General features: G+C 41.0%; 1 protein-coding gene across 1 annotated transcript in view; it reads right to left on the bottom strand.

Annotated features, from left to right (window-relative positions):
• Positions 1-1,060: 1,060 nt before the first annotated feature.
• LOC126249536 (EH domain-containing protein 1-like) overlaps positions 1,061-25,671 on the bottom strand; it is a 170,060-nt gene continuing 145,449 nt past the window's right edge. The window contains exons 6-7 of the mRNA XM_049951199.1: positions 25,016-25,117; positions 1,061-1,281 (exon numbers count right to left, since the gene is read on the bottom strand). Of these exons, the coding sequence (XP_049807156.1) occupies positions 1,076-1,281; positions 25,016-25,117 (308 nt within the window). The 3' untranslated portion in view covers positions 1,061-1,075. The remainder of the gene's footprint in view (positions 1,282-25,015; positions 25,118-25,671) is intronic.

Genomic DNA, 25,671 nt, shown 5'->3' with positions numbered 1-25,671 from the left:
TTTCTTATAAAATATGATGTGTCTCATAATTTAATTATTACGGTGAAAGTCAAATACTATGCTTTCTCCAGCAATTTCTGCTGAGCATACATTGAAGTGAGGAAAGAGGAAAAGGAGGGTTGCCATACATATATTGTAAAGATAATTTACATTTCACAAAACTTGATTGTATTGCAGAACTTGGTGTACGGGTAATATTTGATGTATCAGCAATAAAATTAATTGCAAATAAAGTGCCCCTGGTTGTAATAGAGCTGTACAGATCTCACAGTTGTACAACTGGCATCTTTTTACGAAACATGAAATAAATGATAGATATTTTGTGTAAGAAATGTAAGAATACATAAATTATTTTAGCTTTTAAGTTAAATATAGACTTCTTAAATGACTCAAAAATTTTTGAGAACTTGAATTCCGTACAGTGTAACCATAATTCATCAGACAGTTTAGATAACCATAAAGTGAATATAATAAATATTCATTTCTCTGATCACCCTGTCCACGCAATTAAACCATGGGATAGTATGTAGTGATCTACTTGCATGGTCTGCCTTTCCAAACTCAGAATTAATTGAAAGCACTCACTTAGTTTTTCCACTCCTTCACTACACCCTAGCAACCTTTATTAAACACCACAAAAATACATGTTTTGTACTGTATCACATCTGGGGCTGTGTGAAAAGTAGCTTATGCTTGCAGAACAATTGCTTCCCTTACTACCTGTAAAACCAAGAAATAAGTAGCATTTTTGACATGTGAGGTGACTATATTTTTGTCCAGTGAAGTTATCATTACAAGGTCTTGTGTGAAACTTCATTTATATTTTCTGTAAAAGGTCATGCTAATCTTACATAAGGTTTTATACCTTTTTTAGTTATTACTAATTAATTCCTGGTAAGTGTTTACAAGAAAATGACTGGGAATTTCAGTCTTATGACATGTCTGTGGTTGTTTGCGTAGCACTGTTCTGAGTTTCCTTATTTTAGGTACAGTAGAAAATCAAAATAATAGTTGAACTTTTAACATATATATCATATAAAATATAAATTTGTTTCACAATATGATTTGCTGCAAGCTACACTTCTATTTTATCATCTTGACCACCTGAAAATGGCGTCTGATTTAAATTCTCCTGGAACACTTTATTCCTCAATAGATGCATGGCCAGAGAGAACTCATCACTGTCCAGTTGACCATCACTGTCAATATCAGATAGTTTCCATATTCTTCCAAGGACTCCATCAGGCAGGTCTGGGTTTCCAAATTCCTTCTTTGCTTCTGCTGTAACAATTTTTGATTTATTGATGTAATTTACTTACATAATAAACTGCATCAGCAATACTTTAAAACATTTATTGCTAGTATAGACAGATCACCTACCCCATGTAAAAGCATGACTTATCTGACACTATAACTGTGTTCCTGTTATACCACTTTAAGCTTCAAGCAGATTGAAGAAATAAATCAAAGAAAGACAATTCGAGATTAACATAATTCATTTTGAAGACTGCCTGACAAGAAACTGAAGCACTTAGATGACATAGTCAGATGTCATTATAACTTTGTATATGTACACCCCATCAGCAGCTATGAAAACATTTACAGCTGCAATTCACTGAGTGAGATAGAATGGTAACCAGAGTGCATTAGTGTTGTTACCAGGGCTGGAAGGATATATAAGGGGTATGTACAGCATCAGATTTTGAGCAATATGGAGACCACATCCATGTGTGAAGCCGCTGACAGGGTTTCAAAGGGGCCTCAATCTGGTCCTCCAAATGTCTTGCTGGTTGAATCATACAATATCAGATCTGTGGGGCATTCAGATGTAACAGTGGCCCAGTGTTGGGCTACATGAGAATTTATTTGTTTATTTACACGTGAAGCTCTGTAGGACCAAATTGAGGAGCAAATCTCCAAGGTCATGAAACGTGTCAGTACATGAAATTGCAATGTAAAACTAATAACTGATAAAAATAAAATGTTTATGAACCCAAAAAAAGTCGAGCCATATGTTGAAGTAAACGCAATCAACAATACAACACAAGAATCATCTCCATTCTTCAAGGAACTCATCGACAAAATAGAAGAAGTCACCCATAAGGTAACTCTTCAGTTTCGATTTGAAAGTGCGTGGATTACTGCTAAGATTTTTGAATTCTTGTTGTAGCTTATTGAAAATGGGTGCAGCAGTATGCTGCACACCTCTCTGCACAAAAGTTAAGGAAGTCAGATCCAAATGCAGGTTTGAACTTTGCCGAGTATTAACTAAGTGAAAGCTGCGCCAATGTCAAAATAACCAGACTAGTGAACAGGGTTCAACAAGAGGTTCGCAAACCTACACAACTTATCGCCCGAGCCACCCACTTCTGAACCAAAAATATCTTTTTAGAATGGGAAGAGTTACCCCAAAATATAATACCATACGACATAAGCGAATGAAAATAAGCAAAGTAGACTAATTTTTGCATCGAACGATCATTCAATTCAGGTAACTTTCGAATAGTAAAAATGGCAGCATCAAGTCTTTGAGCAAGATCCTGAAAGTGGGCTTTCCACGACAGATTATTATCCATCTGAACACCTAGAAATTTGAACTGTTCAGTTTCACTAATCATATGCCCATTCTGTGAAATTAAAACGGCAGGTTTTGTTGAATTGTGTGTTATAAACTCTAAAAACATAGTTTTCCTGTGATTTAGGGTTAGTTTATTTTCAACAAGCCATGAACTTAGGTTATGAACTGCACTATTTGAAACCGAGCCAATGTTGCGCACAACATCCTTTATTACCAAGTTAGTATCATCAGCAAGAAGAAATAATGTAGAGCTACTCGTAATACTAGAGGGAATATCATTTATATAAATAAGGAACAGGAGTGGCCCCAACACTGATCCCTGGGGCACCCCCACTTGACAGTACTCCACTCAGACCCCACATCACAGCCATTCTCAACATTGTGAATAATGACATTTTGCTGTCTGTTGCTAAAGTAAGAGGTGAACCAACTGTGAGCTGCTCCCCGTATTCTGTAATGGTCCAACTTCTGGAGCAATATTTTGTGATCAACACGATCAATGCCTTAGTTAAATCAAAAAATATGCCAAGTGTTTGAAACCTTTTGTTTAACCCATCCAGTACCTCACAGAGAAAAGAGAATATAGAATTTTCAGTTGTTAAACGACCTCTAAAGCCGAACTGTACATTTGATATCAAATTGTGTGATATAAAATGATCAATTATCCTTACATACACAGCCTTTTCAATAACTTTAGCAAACACTGATGGCATAGAAACAGGTCTAAATTGTGTACATTATCCCTTTCTTCCTTTTTATAAAGCGGCTTTACTACTGAGTACTACCTAAATCGTTCAGGAACCTGACCATTCCTAAAGGCAAAATTACAGATATGGCTAAATTCAGGGCTAACATGTGCAGCACAGTACTTTAATATTCTGCCAGGCACTCCATCATATCCATGAGAGTCCTTAGTCTTCAGTGATTTAATTTTCGACCCAATGTCCCCCTTGTCTGTATCACAGAGGAGTATTTCAGACATCAATCTCGGAAAGGCTTTTGCCAACAGAGTTATATGATTCTTCCTGGCAGATTATAACTCTGTGTCGGACCGAGACTCAGACTCGGGACCTTTGCCTTGCGTGGGCAAGTGCTCTACTGTCTGAGCTACCCATGCACGACTCACGACCCCGTCCTCACACCTTTACTTCCGCCAGTACCTCGTCTCCTACCTTCCAAAGCATCCAAATCATTGTTGGTGAGAATGACAGTGGCCTGGAGAGTGATCCCATTCTTCCACTGAGAGGCGCAGTGGTGTTGCTGTTTGCACCATGGTGTGTCGAGCCATTGTGTATGACTTCTAGTCACGGCTGGTAGGAAATGAGGAAATCTGACTGCAAATTGGTACAACACGGACATCCCTTGTCCTCATATGTTATCTCGAGCAAATCTGACTGCACAGTGGTACATCGCAGACATCCTGTGTCCTCACATGTTACCACTTGTGGCAGAACAAGCTTTCCATCATTTGAGAGATACAGAGGCGAGCGGGTGTGCCGGGACTTATCCCATTTCACTGCTACTAGTGCCACGTCACCATAACGCGCCTGTGTGTAGCATACAAACTATTGCACTATAATGAAATTAAAAATTCTAGTAGCTTTTCCAAACTTTGTCAACATACACTTCGGTAAATTAATGTTAAGATATTTCAATCTCAGAGTGATCAGATGACTATGTTTCCGTAAATACATCGTTTGAAGAAAAAATAAGTGGCGCTAAATAATAGAGCTACGAAGCCAAAAATTGTTCAGAATGTGCAAATGTGTGTCAGTTTCAACTGTTACAAGTCTCAACTTTATTGGAGCAATAATTTGGTCGAAATCGATGTTTTTACGAAAAACTGAACGCGCTAAATATTAGACTTAGAAAGATGAAAATTGGTATGAAGCGTCAGTTTGATATAAGAACCTTAACTTTCGAGTAAGTTACTGAAAACTAAATTTGGAACAAAAACATCCTTATTTGTAATAGATTAAGTGCCATTTATATTAATGATAGAAAGTTATGATTACAGCACCTGATGAAAACCATTAAATAACAAAAGCTATAACAAGTTTCAAGACTTTGATGTAAATAACAATCAATACAAGGTCTCTTACAGTTGTAATTTAGAGGTCATCTTCTACTGTCAGTTCCATTCTAAAAATCTAGCCGTCGAACTTTAAATGCAGTCGATCTGAAATTTTTTTCTATAATGTAAGCCAACTTTACTCTACTCATATAAACATTACGAAGGTTGTAAATTGATTCATGAGCGAGTTATTAAATAAAATGTGTCCGAGAAAGCGGCCATTTAGATGCTGCTACCTGTGCACACAGCAGATGACAACAGGTGTTCCCTTCAGCTGTCCGCTGCTCCCATATATAAATACGGCCAAAGAGACAGTAGAGAGAGTGCGAGTTACGGATGATGTTGCGAAGAGTGCTATGTCGGCGGGCGCGGCTTCGGTCTCGCATACAGACGACTCGGTCAATTCACTCAGCGAGTGTGGTGGGCGGGGGCTTGCTCCCAAGCACCGTAGCGCGCGCTTTAGATGTAGGTAGGAGGCTGTTTTCCGGTGTTACCTGCCCCATGCACCGCCAGTGCCAGCGAAAGCGCAAATGGCGCAGTTACTAGCTGCGCTGTCGTTTCAGAGGCTTCTGCGACCACAGCTGTGGTCAGGTGAAAGTCTAACGTTCCTGGAGGGGTTAATCCCGGCCAGGCACCAGAGACTGAGGTGGACACGACCGCGAGGGGACAACCCGACGCGGACACATCCTCGACGAAGCGCCCTGCAGCATCTTCTGGGGAAATCTCTACTAAGAAGCCTGACACTTCAAAAAGCAAGGCGCGTAATGTGCGCACAAAGAAGAACTCTCTGCCGTGTGCACGAAGGCTGCCAATGGCGACCGCCCCAGCGAGGAGAGCTTAAAAGTGCTGAAGAGGGCCGGCCGAAGTGGCCGTGCGGTTAAAGGCGCTGCAGTCTGGAACCGCAAGACCGCTACGGTCGCAGGTTCGAATCCTGCCTCGGGCATGGATGTTTGTGATGTCCTTAGGTTAGTTAGGTTTAACTAGTTCTAAGTTCTAGGGGACTAATAACCTCAGCAGTTGAGTCCCATAGTGCTCAGAGCCATTTGAACCATTTTTTTTTGCTGAAGAGGAAGCACACCACAAGGGCAGCTGCGCTCACACAGGCACAGCCATTACCGGCTGCAAACCGGTATGTCACATTCCATGACGCATCGGCTGATGACAACAACACGAAACCAAGTAGACCAAACACGGCCGCATCTCCTGCCATTGTTATACAATGGTCGAGTGATTTTAAGAGCTTTCAACAGCTCGTAAATAGTGCGGTCTAGTCCAAATCTCCTGAGGCGATTAGAACAGCGGGCTGTGACACATTTAAGGTCAATATGAAATCGCGAGAGGATTACGATGCGGTTATGAGTGTGTCTAAGGCCCGAGGTCTGCCATACTACACCCACTCGTTTGAGCCACTCAAGCTGCTCAAGGCAGTGTTCCGGAAACTACCTTTAAAAATGAACCTCAAAGAGGACATGGAAGAACTATGTTTCAGCATCAGAGCCGTCTCCCGCATGAAAATGCCATACACAAATAAACAGAACCTGCTGTTTATGGTTATCTTCATCGACAACATATAAAACAGCAAAGTATTCCAGTTGCAAAACATCGCGAACATCACTGGAATACAGGTTGAAAAGTTTTGCAGCAAGGGCCAGGGGGCACGATGTTTTTGGTGCCAAGGCCTAAATCATGTAGCTAGGTTCTCCACTATGCCGCCCAAGCGAGTAAAATGCGATGGGCCGCATGAAGCTCGTGAGTGCAAAGCCGAGTCATAGGAAACGCCCCAGAGATGCAACTGCACCAAAAACCACGTTGCTAGCTATAGCGGGTGTAACACTTACCGTAAGGCCGACACTAAGCAGTGCGCCAATGACACTCCAGCCAGACAAGTTACTCCTGGCCTTAGTTTTAGTAATGTCACGAAGGGAAAGGATACCACCCCCCCCACCCCCCCCCCCACCCCACCCCCAGGCTGTACCGGCACAGCCTCGTGTGGAAAAGCATGCAAAATATTATCACTGCTCACGTGCCGACGTAAATCATGCTGGCCAGCAGGCTGAAATGATAGACGTTCATGGAAACGGACCAGAGACATAACGCTTGTGAAACGTAGACGTTTGCACAAGTAAGGAAACTGGTGCAAACCACGGCGATTTAAGAGATGAAAGAAAAAGTAAAAGAGTTGCTCCAGACTCTTCCCACCGTCCTAGTGACAGCAGTGCAGATGGCCCTTGCGTCCCACCACCAACAGGCAACACAGGTGCACTATGCCAATAGAGTTTATGGCCTAACCGTACGCACATGAAATCCATGCAGCATATGTCACCACGTTGGAGAATTCTGGCAGTTCCTTCGTGACGAGGCAGCTGACATATGCCTTGTCCAGGAAACCTTCCTAAAACCTGGCATCCATGCGTGGGCAGAAAATTTCATCTGTCACTGCACTGATAGGCCTACCGCGGGGGGTGGCACTGCCGTCTATGTTAAGACTTCACTGAAACACCATGTTGTACAGCTCCCACAACTATCAACAATTGAGGTCACTGCTGTTGCAGTAGAGACAATGTCAGGTCGAATTACATTTATCTCGGTTCATCGGTCGCCTGGAAGACCACTAGAACCGAGACATGTTAAAGCATTACTTTCTCTCCACGTTAAAGTTTTTACTGTGGGAGACTTTAATGCAAAACACGCTGAGTGGCGTTCCAGCGTAACAAATAATAATGGTCGCCGACTTCTGCGTGTAGTACGGCAGCACAACGTGGTAGTCTTAGGGTCATATGACCCGATGCACTACCCAACCAACACATGCGGCCGCCCTGATATGCTCAACATCACGGTGTTGAGGAGAGTCAGACACCTTCCTACTACCACTAGTCGAGTGGCTCTCTCGTCAGACCATCAGCTGGTCGTTTTCGATGGGGACATTGACGGCGTGGAGTCATTGAAACGTCGTTGGCAGTTAGGGAGGGTAAATTGGGAACAGCTTAGAGAAGAACTACTGCCATCCCAGACCCTGATATCGTCGGAGCATACGAGTCATTGCGGCAGCTTACAGTGGACTCTCTCTGGGCTGTAGACGCTGCCACACCCAGTGAAACACAAAGGCCTCCTGGCAGATCAGGCCAGCTCCCCCCTGAGATATTGCAGATCATTTCAGATAAGAAAAGGCTTTTCCACAAATGGCAAATTACTCGCCATCCTGCCTCCAAACTCCACCTAAACTGGGTGCACCGTGAAATAAACATGGCCGTGGAAAACCACCGAAATCAAAACTGGGCAGGCAAAATAGCCATGAAGATGGCTCTGCCTTGCGAATAAGCGGTTCGTAAGGAAAGGGCACCACGTTTCTCCTCAGCAAGTCGGCAGAGGGGTTGTCTGCAAGCCTGACACCAAGGCTATCTTGGCTGACAGCTTAGCGAATAACTTCACGACGATAGAGGATAATATAGACGAAGAGAACACACAAACTGTGGCCTATCACAAATGCCTTCAACTATGTTTTGCGGACTGGCAGCTACCCCTCTGCTTGAAACCCGCAGAGGTGGTTGCCATCCCCAAACAAGGCAAAGAAGCGACGCTTCCACGTAACTATCGACCAATAAGCCTGCTCCCTGTTCTATGAAAGGTATTCGAAAGAATCCCTTGCACTGTATGCAGATGACGCCACACTCTACGCGCATTCCTTAAGGACTGACGTCGTTCGCCGCCGCTTACAGGAGGCATACGATGACTTGGGAGCCTGGGCTACGAAATGGCGCCTTAAATTCAATGCCACTAAAAGCCAGGCCAATGTAATAACGTGACGTAGAGTGCCCATGGACCTTCAGCCGTTGCGAATCATGGGAGACCCCATCCCCTGGTCTCGCACGGCTAAGTGTCTAGGGGTAACTGTCGATAGGCACCTCACCTGGAAGCCATATATTCGTGAGGTCTGGGGGAAAGCGCATGCACCTTTGAAGGTACTATATCTCCTGCTAAACCCAGGATCAATGCTTCATCCACACTGAGGAATTACGTGACATCTGGCACTAATCCGAGCAGTGCTAGAATACGTGTCTGCAATGTGCGGGAACGCAGCCGATATACACATTTGTCTGCTTCATGGGGTGCAAGGGAGAGGTCTGTGTGTCACCTTGCACGTACCCCGATACTACCCGACCATGGCCTTGCATGAGGAAACGAGGTTCCACATGATACAGGGTCGCATAAAACAGACTGCCTGACGGTTCTATGAAGCGTCGCGGCAGTCTGACAATCGGTTAATTTCAAGTCTGGGAAACCAGCAGCACAAACAAAAGTCCACCAGGTGGACCGCTCTGATTCAGCAGTGAGATAGGCTGCATCAATGCTCCAGACGCAAAGAGGACAAACACAACAGTTAGGTCAATATAAACCCACTTAGGAGAACGCAGGAACAGTTACACAAAACTTAGCCTGTACAAAAAATAGGCAGTTAGGGCTACCTTTTTAGGAAATGAGCAGTAGAGAGACATACTTCGCACCGAGTTATCGCTCTGTCTGTGTCAGTTAAACTCCTGCTTACGCGCTGCCTCAGATGACGTCACAGCTATGTTCCTGCTCGACACATGTTTTCGGTACAAATAAGAAGTGAACTCACGAGGACTGTACATCGTCCTGGGTCGCTCAGATTTCACGGAAGTAACTGTTTGTGTGTTGCTCGAAAAGTTAACAGAACCGCGTGGCAAATGGTAATATTATTTTCCACTTTTGTGGCGAGCAATTAGCTCTGAATATTAAAAGTCACGGCGAAAGATCATTTAATGGGAACTTACCATAGAGGTCGCCTATGAACTACTGATAGTGCTGTTTTTGATAGAGACATTATTATTATCATCAGAAATATTACAATGTTGTGCATGTGAAATTTTATCAAATATATTAATCACTTACAACTCAAAACTTTCATTTGTAGTCATAGTTTATGATCCCATTGAGTAAATAGAGAGTAGAAACATTTCTTTCAGTGAGTACAAGAAGAATGTGGACCTGAAGACTGGAAATTATGGTGAGTATGTTTTCCATCGCTTTCTCGCTGACCACAAAAATAGTTTTCAGGCTCTTGTACAAAACAGCGCTGCCACTCCACGTGCGGTGCATAGAACAGGAAAGTGATCGGCATAAAACAGTGAACTTGATACGCACTAACAGGATACCGAAGTGAAATATCCAGCAACCAGTGCAAGAACAGTGCTAAGATTTGCTCGCGAGTGGGGAAACTAAGCTGTGAATGTTAGCCACAGTGACCTTGATCGTGATGGAATGAGAGAAGAAGACGACACGAGATCACGGCTGCCACCGGCCCTGAGATTAAAAGAAGACGGTGCGTCATCGCGGAGCTGCATGGACCTTCCAACTACCTACAAGCTACTGTGCGTGCTCACTGGTGCCCAACCCCGCTGGAGCTACTGCAGCAGGCGATGCTCGCTGCCATCCTCACAACCACAGTTGCTGCTGCTGCCTGCGTTACGTCGCGACACGTCGCATCACGTTTGCTGGTACGCCGTGCCGGCATCGTTTGTCGAGTACAAGCAAATAAGTTAGGTCAAGAATGTTTAAAGCATTTGTCAGATGCTGCTAATAGGCTACTAAAAATTGAAAATATTGATGAGAATAATGTGAAACATAAGATGAAACCAGTCTCTGACGATGAATCCTCAGAACTGAAGTTAATGAGGATGATTGTGTCAAAGTAGTAAGTCCAAAATCGGAATGCAATTCCTCGGAACTAGAATCTGAAGTTAATTTCAATGTTACTGCAAAGTTAGAGCCATTTTCTGATAATGTGGTAATTGAAGGTGAGGTCAAAAAGGTAAAAGGTAGAATTGCTAGAATTATCAGATAATGGCACTGCGTTCACTATTTCTAAAATTCAGTCATGTGGAATGCTAGAAAGTCCTTTAAAATCGGTGGAAATGTCAAGTGACAATGTAGAGGCACCAAACTGGATGCAATTACTATTTGCTAAACTCGAATCCCATCATAGAGAACTGAACAATAAGATAAAATTAAATAGTAAGAAGTTGAATAGTAAGATTGAATCTAGTAATAGGGTACTAAAGGATAGTAATAAAGAACTGAATGGAATCCAATAGCAAACACTTAAGTAAGATTGAGTCTAGCAATAGTGCATTAAAGGATTAAATGACCTCAAAACTGGGTAGTTTAAATTCTAAAATTGCTGCTAACCACCATGATCTGAAAGCCAAAGTAGGGCAACAGCTAAATAAATTGCATAGTAGTACCAAAAGCGAAATTAGAGAAGTTCGCAAAGATTTTAAAGACGTAGATGAACTTATGGAAGGGAGACTGTCAAAAAGAATAGGCAAGGAATCCAAACTTTGCTCTACTCGATTTGAAGGAGTAACTACTAGAGTAAAGGCTTGTCAAAAAGGTATTAAGAAAGTAAAATCTGACTGTGTGAAATTATGTGAGGATGTGGACAAAAGATGTTCTGACAGAGTGGAGGCGGTATAATTACAAGTAGAAGAACGAAGTACTAGTATTACTTACATAGAAAATAGAGTAACCGCTGGTAGTTCTATTAATACTACTGTACAGCATGTTGCTTCAATTGACGCTACTTTCATCGGATGTCGTCAATTTCTACGTTTTGATCCAGACAAACAAATTCACCCATTAGAATTCTGGAATGGTTTTGAGGATGTTTTGCCTAATGCATGGTCAGAGCGAGAGAAAATCTCTTTCATAAGAAGTCATTTGTCGGGAGGTGCTTTGCGATGATCAGCTGGCGTAATGATTAGATGCAAAACCCTTCCTAAATTTAAAACTGCATTTCTTAATTGGGGCTGGCCACACAACAAAGAAAACGTGTCTTTAGAGAGTTTTTGAGTGGTAAAAAGTTTGCTCCAGGTCGTGAGTCAGTAAAAGAGTTCCATAGAAAGTGGGTTTCATGGCTGTCGCATCTGACAGAAAAGATGAAACCGGAAATCATTATCATAGAACTTGCTGGTAAACTGCCATTTCCGTATCTAGAGATAATGTGGATAGGTTCACTGAATAAAAGGAACGAGTAGAAAGAGTAGCTGCTGTTATGGAGCAGGTGCAAGATAATAACAGCCCTTCTAACAATCACATAAGCAACAGAAATAATGACAATAGGAACGTGAATGTTAGAAGTATGGGAGTTCAGAATACTAGATATAACTATCGTAGTCAAGGTCGTGGCAGAGGAAGAGGGAGTAAACAGCCATCATGCTTTTGCAACAATTATTATAACGAAAGCAGAAATGTAAATAATGTGCCGTTGAGACATTGAAATTCTGTATCAAATGGGCACAGCAAACTGTGGGCAACTAAGCTCCGTCTATGAGGAAACTGGCACTCACAAGGTGTAAACAGTAACACAGCCAGTAACAAAAACACAGATCGCAGTCGGCCAGCACACACAACCCAATAACAGAGATGATGAAATAGGAACAGACAGTACCAGCGATGTGCTAAACCACTCTCAGTGTGTAGCTGACAGCATTTTGAACACTTTAGAAAAATTGGTCAAGGAGGATGTGTTTTTTATTAGAGGTCTTTTGTTTAAACTGTATTCCATCGATTTCGTGGTGTTAGCTGTACAATCGGTGAGGGGGAGGGGGGCATGTGAATGGGTGACATGGGGCAGAAGAGCAGGTTAAATGCATAACAATAGGTTAATTTGCATAATTTTTATGTAAAACACAGTACAATCGTTTAAGGGGGTGGGTGACATAGAAGAAGATTGCGCCAGAAATTCGAAAAGTGTGGGAGGACATAACTAATTACTTAATTTGGTATCAAAGGCGGTACAATAGTTTAAGGAAATGAGGGTGACATGGAAAACCACTTAACAGAACAATAAGTTAAGTACCTATCAAACAAAGGAGAACAATAGGTTAAGTCCCTGTTAATCAAAGGAGGACAATATGTTTGCCCCTGAGTGCCTACCTGGTCCTGATGTAGGCAACCTGCACTCTACATATAAATAACTATCAATTAAATGGATGAGTCAAAAATTTAAGATACCTATCATTGATACACTCTTGATCAATCAAGAAAAAGAGTTTTGTTACTGTTTGTCTCTTGTTAATATGAGGTTCAAAAGAATTTATGTATCTTAAAGGTTGTATGATGAACTTTGCAAAGTGGATGTAGAAGAAACTGTAGTGCAATTGAGAATGTTTCGAAGGCTCTTGGTAGTGACAACAATCTATGCATCACTTTTTGAACCATGCATAACAATATTGTTCTTTCCTGGTGTGTGTCACATACAATGGTTTGTTGTGGAATGATTATTCAGATATTATGTTAATATGTCAGACAACATGGATGTGAATTTTTATGATGGTGAGAAGTACAGAACAGAAAGTAAACACTGACATGAGGATAAATTAATATTCACCAAAGAGTTATTTAGCAACACAGACATGTAGGTGTAATGGGTTACAAGGAGGAGATACACTTCTGACGGCAATTATAAGAGGGTTTCAGGGATACCTGGGGGTGGGCAGTGATTCTCTGTCAAAGAGATGCAGATGAAGCAGGAGAAGACAATTTGTAGATAAAAATAATTCCAGAATGAAATTTTCACTCTGCAGCAGAGTGTGCACTGATATGAAACTTCCTGGCAGGTTAAAACTGTGTGCTAGACTGAGACTTGAACTCAGGACTTTTGATTTTCATGGGCAAGTGCTCCACTGACTGAGCTACCCAAGCATGACTCATGACCCATCCTCACAGCTTTAATTGTGCCAGTACCTCAGTATTTCATAAAAATACTTCTTTATTACTGTTTGTTTACAATCATTGGACTTTAGAATTGCTAGCTTCAGTTGTGAGTGAGGCTGGTACACATCATGACCTCTCTGCCCCAATGTTGGTATGTGATAACTTTGAGCATATATCTCCACTGCAGCTGCTATCAAGGGAAGTCTCTCGTTTTCTGGCCTGTTGCATACTGGTCCAGTGAAGCTGTGAATACACCAGGCTACACCATGTCCAGTGATGCAGAGTATGGAAGTCCTTCATTGATGCCTTGGCATGGATGGGGATAACTGGAACCCCCATGTCATAGTTCTGTGAAGATGGTGGAGTGCTGAGCTGCCTGTTCACATGGATGCTCAGGCGACAGACAGAGCTTCAAAGCCTGGTAACAGTAAAGATTGCCACATCTTCAATACAGCACTGAACAATATAGGCAGCATATCACATTGCTGTCTGGATGCTTGACAATGATGGCAGATCTGGGAGGGGTTTAAATGTGGCTGCTACCACTTGACTTGGTGGGAGTGATCACATTTTTCAGTCACATGAAAATGTTCTTGAACAAAGACAATGATCAAAGTGGCTGTTGACATGTGGCTGTCAATAAACTCATAAGAGGTTTCTGAGTGCAGGAGGCCTCAGAATCCTGACACGGGGAAGTCTGACAATATGGAAGAGATGACTTCTGCTGGGGTGCTGAGCATTCAGTTCATTGACCAGTGGTGATTGGTGCCCATTTCCTGGTACACTGTTCCTGACTACACACTGATACAGTCCAACCTGTTATTACATAGGAAAGAATGATTACAAGTTGAGCTTTCATAGAAAATCCTTCATCAGACCTCTCTCTCTCTCTCGCACACTCGCATATTCACACACACACACACACACACACACACACACACACACACACATTGAGAGAGAGTGCACCAGTGGTTTCTGACAGGAACCACCATTTTATTATTATTATTATTATTCAAGCAGAAGTGCCTTTTGTATGAAACCGTCAATACCATTGCAAGACAGAGACATCTAGAGGTACACTGAGGTACTTGAATGTAGTGCATTGTAGCAGTCATTTACATCATTCAAAGCAACAGTCAGCATGGACAGTATCCTACATGGTAGTTAGAAATCGTGACCTTTCTGTTTTTCAATGATCATATTGACAAGATCACTCATAGTCAAAGTAACTGTATGTAAAGTTACTATAATGTAAATTTGAATTTGTACTACTGTTGTTAAGAGTGGTTTTGAAATGGAACCACTGGAGCAGTATGCACTTTTGATACAAATTTGTTAAATTTTAATGCCCATTTTTGCTTGTTATTTACGACAATAATTTGCTTTTGGCGTTATAACTTCATGGAAGATTCAATACAAGGGACTGCGTCTAGCAAAAATGCAAAATTGCTTTGAAATATACCTCATAAAATAATGCGTGGTTGAAAACTGTACCCATGTCCCAGTGGCTCCAAAGTGAAATCATGACTTTAAAACAATTTATTTTTTAATTTTTACTATTTACTTCCTGTATTTATTGCTTACTGTGATAATAAAGTGTGGAGACGTTCATACTAGACCAACCAAACATCTTTGGCACAAGCAGTGTGGAAGTTCTTTGGGACAGCACAAAACGACTCTTAAGTGTGAGCTGGACAATGCGATTGACTAGACACTCTGTAGAGAGCTCTGTTTAATAAATAGTATTCATGTGTCATCTCTATTGGTGGCTTACTACTGCAGTAGTATTCCACCTTCCTACATTGTACACCCCATGTCAACCAGGAATACTGCAAATAGGTCTCCAGACCCGATCATGCTTACTAAACTCATGTTCATAAAAAAACAGAAAACCTTGAAAGACTAGAGATAGGTCGTTCATATTCACAGTTCATGTACATCAGTATGTTCTGCATAAATGATTAGCATAACAGTCACCTCCTTTCAGCACGTGTCCACTTGCCAAGTAGGCACAAGGGTGACCAATGGCCCTGGTTACTTGTTAAATGTGTGATGGCATCAATGCATACAAGGCACAAATGGAGTCCTGTGGAATAGCTAACCGTGCTGCATTCACCTGTATCCATACTCAATGGCCGGCCGGAGTGGCTGAGTGGTTCTAGGCACTACAGTCTCGAACCACGCGACCGCTACGGTCGCAGGTTCGAATCCTACCTCGGGCATGGATGTGTGTGATGTCCTTAGGTTAATTTGGTTTAAGTAGTTCTAAGTTCTAGGGGACTGATGACCTTAGCAGTTAAGTCCCATAGTGCTAAGAGCCATTTGAGCCGTACTCAATGTGTTGTGGTTGGCATTTGGTCACAGCTCTGCACCCGTCGTTTCACCATATCCCACACATTTGTGATTGGTGACAAGTCTGGTGGGCCAGGGCAAAAGACTGACATCCTGTGACACCAAAATCCATTTGTCCATGCAGCAGTATGTGATCATACATATCTCTAACTGAAAAATGGCACTGCAGTGTTGTGAAAAAAAGGATATGGCTACTGGTTGCAGGATGCCATTCATGTAGGTCACACTGGTCACAGTACCCTGGACACAAACCAACTGTGATTTGTGATTGTACCCAAAAGCAACTCACACCGTAAGGCCTTGAGTTGATGCTGTACATCTTGTGTGAATGCAGTCACTGTGATGCCACTCCCTGTGTCTGCAGCGAACCAAAATATGAACATCATTTTCATCCAAATAGAACCTGGAATTGTCCGAAAACACTATCTGATGCCATTCCTGTCCCAAGTGATTTTCTTTCATACACCATTGCCATCTAGCAGGTTTCTGCACATTCAGCAAAGGGAGGCAGAGAAATGGACTACATGCACATAACCCATGCCATAATAAATGGCGACAAACTGTCAACCCTGATAGTGTACAATGTGTTACACTGTTCCATTAGAGCCAAGGAGGATGCAGATCTGTCCTGCAATGGCATTTGGATGAGATGTCGATCTTCTTGAGGGTGGTGGTCTGAGTGGTGTGACCTGACCCATCTTGTCATGTTCTACAGCCTTCCATGAACCATTTTGCAGACACCCATTGCACTGCTGAAACACTGTGTCCCACACAAGCAACAATTTCCGGGACTGCTGCATCACATTCTCTCATACCAATAATGTGCTCTCTTTCAAACTCACTAATTCGATGATACGGTTCATGTATACACCTGCGAGGCACCCTGCACGTCTGATCAAGTCACACTGATCCATTACCTTCAGTTTACAGGGGCAACAAGAGCTGCAGGCATATTTTACCAGTAGGCTGTGCTGCACCGCAATATCAATGTTGACCCTGAACTCGCGGGCTGACATGGTTCAAATGCTAATCATTTCTGCAGAACATACTAGCGTACATGTCCTGTGAATATGAATGTCCTACCTTTAGTCGCTGAAGGTGTTCTGTTTTTTTTCTGAACATGAGTGTACGTGGTGACAATGTGGTCCGCATACACCACATTACTGGGCACAAGTCGCCTCTCATGGAGAATAAATATGAGTCAGCCAATGCACTACTGTTACAGAGGCAATTCCGCGTGCTGGAATAGCAACTTCAAGAGGTCATGTATGAGTTCAAACTGAGTGATAGTACGTTACATTTCTGGCACCACCTCTGCAGCTCAACTGATCCAGCTCTTATATTGGATGCGAAACTGTTGGACCTGATGGTTGATCAAGTTGCCAACAGACCTACAACTCACCATGACTGGAAATGAGACGGAGCCGATCAGATGGCGCTTGGCTATGGCTGACAGGTACAATCGACATGGACGTATCCATGCCAACCAAGCAGGGAAAAGATTACTGCTTCCACCACAGGTAGTTATTAATCACCCAGTGTGGATTAACTCTTTACCTTGCACTTATTAGGCCCATTATAGAGTACGCTTCTGTGGTGTGGGGCAAACAAAGCTCTTCACCGTGCTCTGCACCTACCCAGACGCTTCCCCTCTAGGAAGCTTCACGAGCAGGCTGGGGTTCCAGTGTTCAAAGACCGCCTCAAACAGATCGCCCACCAGTTCTATGAAGAGGCGCAGTGGTCTGAAAACCAATTAATCGTCTATCTGAGCAACCAGATACATTGGCTCCCGACCACCAGGTGGCCAGACCTATTGCGTGTATAAAGGGCACAATAAGAGTAATAGGTTAATAAAACAAGAATGACACATAGAGCACACACAGCGGAAAGAGAAGTGTAAAAAGCCAAACAAATAGAGCAGATAAGTAGGCAAGATACTACAAGTTCCAGAACTACCAAAGAAACGAGATCACGAAATGTCCAAAAGTCAAGTTAGTGAGTGCCCCCGGCTTTCGCAAATGTCTTGCCTGCCTTACTAGATACAGGAGGGTTTATTTTTCGCGCTTCATCGTCTCAATGCAGCGCAACCACGATAACATGCTACATGCTTTCCTGGATAATTGCAGAATTTCGGCTTACCAGTCCGTGCTAAGAGACATTCCCCACTGTCATGTTTTCCTGCACAGTTAACGCAGTGGGTGGGCGTCATGCAAAATCTAGCCACGTAGTCGAGACTTTGGTAGATAAGACTTTGTATCCTCTTGCACTTCCCTTTTAATTTCTCTACTTCTGCTTTTATATTCGCGACGAACTCGACTTGGAATAATTTTCTATTCGCGATGTTGTCCTGGAGCACCACGCAGAACAGAGGCTTTGTGGGTCTTAGGAGACTTCATTTTGCTTACAGAACGTGCAACGAAACACAGAAAACTCAGTTCTTCACGCAAGTGATCTGGCTTCATATTGAAGGGCAGTTTCCGAAACACTGCCTTAATAAGATACATTGGCTCTGAGGCGTACGTAAAACTAGACAGTTTTTCGTGCCTGACCGTTTTCATCACTGCTTCATAGTCATCTCTGTAGCACGTCGTAACTTTGTTACAAGTTGCGTCTGGTAAGACGAACGGTAACATTATTTTCCGCAACTGATTTGATTTTAAGTTGGAGGGATATGTCATCCTCTTTCCAGTTAATAACTACCAGTGGTGGGCGTGGTAACCATTTTCCCTGCTCGGCCGACACGGATACATCCATGTCGGTTGTTGTAACTTCACTAGCATTGTCATTCAGGCTAGAAAAACGGTTGTTGGTTTCCAATTGTTGCGTAGGCTCGTTAAGTATAACTGTCCTCGCCGTACGTTTGCGGTTTCGCCTGACAAAACCGTCTTCCTCGGGTATTTCCCACGTTTCGTGTGCTCTAATGCCTTTTCCGGACACTCTTGCCCACGACCTCGCTTGAGCAGAACGTTTGATGGGTTTGGAAACCTCGCTCACGTCAGCACGGCGCTCCCGTGTGTCTACGTCGGATGGGCTAGTAGCGGGAGTGATTCCCATCCTAATGGCCAGGTTTGCTTCCAAGATCTGTGAGTTGTCAGCGCTCGCGTTTGCAGTGCTCAGAAATGGTGTGCTTGCGCTGCTGTGAACAACTGATGGTGGAACAAGCTCAACGTCAGGCTGTTTTACAGGCGCAGAAGCGTGCAAGATAGTAGTCCCGTCCGCGGCACCATCTTCTTGGTTGGGAGGAACCGTCTGCCAGTCACTAACGTCCAGTGTTCTTGCGAGTGCATATTAAGGCACAGCCATCAATACAGGCCGCTTCTGAACTACTTTACGTGCATGCGAGCCCTTGGACGCGTCCACAGTTGGAGCAAATGCTTCAATGGCAGCACGCTGTAGGAAGTCACTGGACACATCACAGGTGCTATCGTCACCTGTTTCAGAGGTTGTTGCAACGTCTGACACTGCCGATCGAGGGGGAACACAGTCTGGAAAGCCATCAGGCACATCAGAGGTGCTACCGTCGCCTCTTTGAGCGTGCGTGTCCACATAGTGAGTCAATGTATGCGGAGCTTGTGCACCATCCATGTACCACCTTCCTCTACACCATACCCACTTCTTTTCGTCTCTGCACTGCCTCTCTGGCCATATTTATGTATGGGAGAAGCTGACAGCTGAAGGGAACATCTGTAGTCATCTGCTGTATGCGCAGGTAGCTGCATCTAAATGGCCGCTTTCTCGGACACATTTATTTAATAATTCGCTCATGAATCAATTTACAATCTTGGTAATTTTTATATGAATAGAATAAAGATTGCTTTAATTACAGAAAAAAAGTTTCAGCTCAACTACATTTAAACTTTCACGGCTAGAATTTTTAGAATGGAACTGACAGTAGAACATGACCTTTTAATTACAACTGTAAGAGACCTTGTATTGATTGTTATTTACACCAAAGTCTTGAAACTTGTTATAACTTTATTATTTAATGTGTTTCATCAGGTGCTGTAATCAGAACTTGCTATAATTACTATAAAAGATACTTAATCTGTTACAAAAAAAAAGGATGTTTGTGTTCCAAATTCAGTTTTCAGTAAATTACTCGAAAACTATTAGAGGTAACTTAATGGGGTCACATAGTTAACGTTCTTATATCAAACTGACGCTTCAAAACAATTTTCATCTTTCTAAGTCTAATATTTAGCACCTTTAATTTTTTGTAAAGACACCGATAGTAGTGGAGCAAACTATGTACGAGCACATTTTGTTAGTGTGGGTTGCCTACATCAGGAGCAGGTAGGCACACGGGCCAAAAATACTGTTCTCCTTTGATTGACAGGTACTTAACCTATTGTTCTCCTTTGATTGACAGGTACTTAAACTATTGTTCTGTAAAGTGGTTTTCCATGTCACCCTCATTTCCTTAAGCTATTGTATCGCCTTTGATGCCAAATTAAATAATTACTGATGTCCTCCCACCATTTTCTGGTACACTTTTCGAATTTCACATGCTTTTGAATGATATTTCTGCCACAATATTCTTCTTTGTCACCCACCCCCTTAAATTATTGTACTGTGTTTTACATAAAAATTATGCAAATTAATCTAGTCTTTATGCACTTAACCTGCTGTTCTGCTCCATGTCACCCACTGACACCGCCCCTTCCCCCTTAACTATTTTACAGCTAACACCATGTTGATATAGAAAATTTATGCAAATTAATTAAATCTCTATTTCCACATATAATTCTGTGAATCTTTTTGTTGTGCCTATCGCAACTCAGCATCTCCGCTACATTGTGAGTAGCAACTTCCCTTCTCTAATATTGTTACATTTCATCCTGGATTTTCCATTGTTCAAGTTTGACTGTTACTACATTTGATAGTTATTTGATAGTTAAACTCAAGTTTCACTGCAAATTATAGGTGGTAACATTAGATGAAAAACAAATAGCTAAAAAAAGAGGGGGGGGGGGCAAGGAACTGAAAGGGGCACAACACCCACAAACAGAGAAATGAATGTATGCAGGAAAATTCATAGGTAGGATATGTAGTGGAACCTGGAAATTATATATGCAAGCAGCAGGTCCTCAAATACATTGTAACACCCTTGGTTATCCAACCTTATTTGTTTGTTACCCACTTTTGAGGGACCATTAGAACGATGAATATAAATTTCAAGTTCCTCAAGTTCTATTAAAATTTTGTCATTTTATTGTTAACTATTTTAAATAATTGTGTCACACATGATTTTTGTAACATTTCTGTAAATATTCTGAAGATAAGCTTACCTGAGATAAATTAATGAAGTTGACTTGTTGAACATCAAGAGATTAATGTTACGTGACATGTATCTGCTGTACAAGCTGAGGAGCAGTGGCAGCAAAGAACTTCTGTTATATGAATTTTTGCATTCTTCCATCCGCACCTGAGTTAAGGAATACTATAATGGGGCAATTCTGTAGGCTCAAAATTAGTGTTTAAATGGCAAAAGAAATCCATAAGGTGCAGAGCTGAACTTAGCCCATATGAACCATGTTGAGATTATTTTAAGAAACTGAATATAACGACAGTGCCTGGATTGTATATTTACAACTGCCTTGTCTTCGTTAAAGAGAATCTGAGTAAATTTGACTTAAGGAGAACAGTTCATGATCATAACATAAGAAGTGGACATACAATTAATATGCCATATACTAGGCTTGCAAAGACACATAACAGCTATAGATAACTTGGTCCTGTCTACTTCAACAAATTACCTGAAAATGTGTACATAGTGCCAGTAAATAAATTTAAAACTAGTCTTTCAAGGTAGATCAAATGTAAAGTAATTTACCCTGCTCATGAGTTCCTGGAGTATGTGACAAATGATCTACTTTCCTTAAGAGAATGAAATATAAATTAACTGCAAACTATACATATGCCACACAGTGCAACTATTTTACTACTGTTTCATGTACTTATTGTTAATTTTCTGTTTGATTATTTATTTGTCATTCACTGAAGTATGTAGTACATTTATCTTTTAATTGATCTGTTAGGAAACTTCTTGTTGTTATTGACATTTGTACAAATATGTATTGTGTCCATTTTAGATTATTATACTGTAGTTAATAAAATTTGTCATGTCAAAGTTTATATTATTATTATTGTTATTATTATTATGTTAACACTGACAACACCAATTGCATGTAAATATGCTCAACAGTGCAATAAAACATTTGTATTTGTATTTGTATTGCTTCAGTAACAATACTGAAGGGCTTTGTCATGAGGGATTCTATGAATCACTGTGAGACAATAAATGATTAACACTGCATATTGTGAAATTGCTCACACCATAGCACCTGGACCACTGTCTACTTACTCATCACAACACCTTCATTTATTGGACATGCCACACTTCTACGATCGCAGTGAGTGTTTCAGATGAGCATGGATAACATTGCATCAGAGCATGCACAGTCAAAAACAGACAGCTGCATCCATTCACTGAATTGATTGTAGTGCAGCTGACCATCATTTCCACACTCAACATTGGTTTGTAGTTTCGGTTGACCAGATTTCCAAAATAAAAATATGGGACTAAAATTAAAAGTTGGTATGAATCAAAATTTTGTGAAAACTCTTGTTTCTACAATATCTATATAGTAGACTTGTGTTAAACTACTTGGTTTATGATGCAATTACATACATCATCATACCATTGTCTCAAAATTTTCACTCAAAAAACTATCAAAATATCTTGCATTACTAATCAGATAAATATTTCATAGTTTTATTATTGACACATGCAAACACACTATGTTACTTTTGCAGAAATAATGTCCATCATAAAATCTTTAAAATCAAAAACATCTAATGGGTATGATGAAATATCAACAAAGTTAATTAAGGAAAGTGATTCTGAGTTAAGTAACATATTAAGCTATCTGTGTAACCAGTCACTTATCAGTGGAATATTTCCTGAATGGTTGAAATATGCTGAAGTTAAGCCACTGTTTAAGAAGGGAGATAAAGGAATAGCATCAAATTTCAGTCCAATTTCACTTTTGCCAGCATTCTGAAAAATTTTAGAAAAAGTAATGTACAATCAGTTCTATAACCATCTTATCTCAAATAACATACTGTCAAAGTTGCAGTTTGGATTTCTAAAGGGTTTTGGCATTGAGAAGGCTATCTACACTTACAGTGCAGGGCTTAATTTCGGCCAGAACGAGTTCCGGCACCTCCCAGAGACTCCCCCCCCCCTTTTTTTTCAAACGGTTCAGCACCGGAGATTTGAAATAGTACACTAGTACACGTGTATTAATTCACTACGTAACTGTAATTTGCCGCTGCGCCAGCAGAAGTGAACGTGACACAATGAGTCACCAACATGATGTGACGGGCAGCAGGTACTGTGTGTGTGTGTGTATGTGTGTGTGTGTGTGTGTGTGTGTATGTAGGCACGTACAGTCATATCACCAGTCTCTCTCTCTGGCCGGAATAGGGGGGGGGGGGCGGGGGGGGGGAGTGGTAGATGGAGGCGTGTTCCAACACCTAAAAGTTTAGAAATTAGGCAGTGTTACAGTGAAAATGTGCTTAATTCATTAGACAAAAAATTGCAGGCAACTGGTACATTTTGTGATCTGCCAAGGACATTTGACTGTGTAAATCACAATATCCTTTTAAGTAAATGAGAATATTATGGTGTAATAGGAAATGCTGCAAAATGGTTCAAACCTTATATCTCTGGCAGGAAAAAAAGGGTGTTATTAGGAAAGAGACATGTATTAAGCCATCAGGCATCATCCAACTGGGAATTAATTACATGTGGGGTGCCTCAAGGTTCCATCTTAGGGCCCTTACTTTTTCTTGTGTGTATCAATGACCTTTCATCAGTAACATTACCAGATGCCAAGTTTGTTTTGTTTGCCAATGATACAAACATTGAAATAAATAGCAGATCAAGTGTAGTCTTAGAAAGATTGGCCAATGAAATATTTGTGGACATTAATCACTGGTTCCTAGCCAATTTTTGTCACTAAACTTTGAAAAAACATACTACATGCAGTTCAGAACTTGTAAGGGGTGTCCAACGAGTATATGCCTAACATATGATGACAAGCAGATAGAAGAAGGGGACAGTGTTAAATTATTGGTATTACAGCTTGGTAATAAGTTCAACTGGGAGGAGCACACCACAGAATTGCTGAAGTGTCTTAACAAATCTCTATTTGCAATGTGAATTGTGTCAGACATAGGGGATGTTAAAATGAAAAAGCTGGCATACTATGTTTACTTTCATTCCATAATGTCATATGAGATTATTTTTTGGGGTAATTTATCAAGCCAAGCTAAAGTTTTCTGGGCACAAAAACGAGCAGTAAGAGTTATATGTGGTGTGAACTCAAGAAAATCCTGCAGAAGCCTATTTAGGGTACTAGGGATACTTACTACTACTTCTCAATATATTTATTACTTAACAAAATTTGTCAATAAAAATGTATAACTTTTTTTCAAACCAACAGCTCAATTCATGGAATCAATACTAGAAAAAAGAATAGTCTTCACAAGGATCAGTGCATTAGTGTTTGTAAAACGATTCTTTCATATAGTGTTCATTAAAAAAATGATGATCATTCCACTTGGGACCTATGGAAGGTAGATTAGCTTATTTGTTTCGGTTGTAAATATTTGTCATGCATTATTGTTTTTCTGACATGTTCTACATCCTGGAGGACCTCCTCACTATGGATCAATTGGAATGAAAGTAATTCTAATCTAATCTATCCTATAATGATGTCTTTAAGTAGGGTAGAACTTACATAGGTTACTTGTTTTTAAACTCAATTGGCCTGGAAGTTTCACTATAAGTAGTTTCTGAAAAATCTTTTTTTGTTATATTTTGCAGAAGGATGTACATAATTCAAGAGTATGATATTTTCAAATGGAATTTTATAAAAACCAACACATGAAGTATCCTGATAATGAATCTTAGTTATAATTGTTTCCTTAATGGGTTCGACACTAAATCTCTTCTTGTCATCAATTCATAAACCATTTGTGATTGAGAACACTGTTTCTGCAGTAGCATTAGTGCAAGGTAGAGCTAGCACAAATGCAGTAAAAAGCTGCAAGTTCTCCCAGCAGTTATGTTGAGATGTAGGGGAGTGGAAAATGATAGATCTCATTCAGTTTGGTTTAAATATAAAATAATCAACTTCCTTCTACATTTTCCAAGTAGAGAATGTAGTTTGGAATTTTTGCTTGATTCTCTCATAAGCATTTCTTACCTGACCATTTCAGTTTCTCAGTGGCTGCAGTTAGAGACTGTTTCTTCTTCCTTTTGTTTGAGCTGTCATTGTTCATCTCTTCAGAAATTTCAAAAACTCCTCCTGAAAAGCACATACACAAATATATATTATATTTGGTAAAATTACTTGTTGCTTGGAGCATAACCTAAATTTTTGTTCAGAATATTTCATAGTTTTCAACAAAATGAAAAAGTATGAGAAGTTTCTCATATCAACAGCACACTCATATTTGGGGAAGCCATGACACCTAGAAAGTGAGATACATGCATCATATCTGAACGAAGATATGCAATGGAATAAATGTTAGCAGTGTTAAGTTGATCATTAATTGTTATTTTGTTAAAGAAACTGACTGACTCTAATTAAGATTTAATAGTTTTTAGTCAGTAAAATAATGTAGATGTAGTTATGAAGGAAATACACTCAGGGTTTTACTTTCAGTGGGCAAGGTGACCTTGTGACACCAAACCATGTGCAAGTGGTGAAAAAGACAGATGGAGATAGGTAGGCAGAGGGTGCAGATGTGAGTAGTGTTCCCTCCTCATATTAGTAATTGTGAGAATTGTGCAACCAGCTCTAATACCAGAAGTGAAAGCAGCAGATAAAAGCATCCCTTTTATTTAAATTACAGAATG

This window comes from Schistocerca nitens, chromosome 3 (genome assembly GCF_023898315.1).
Source record: "Schistocerca nitens isolate TAMUIC-IGC-003100 chromosome 3, iqSchNite1.1, whole genome shotgun sequence".
NCBI lineage: Eukaryota > Metazoa > Arthropoda > Insecta > Orthoptera > Acrididae > Schistocerca > Schistocerca nitens.
Note: the sequence above shows the minus strand (reverse complement) of the source record. Positions and strands in the feature narration are given on the sequence as shown.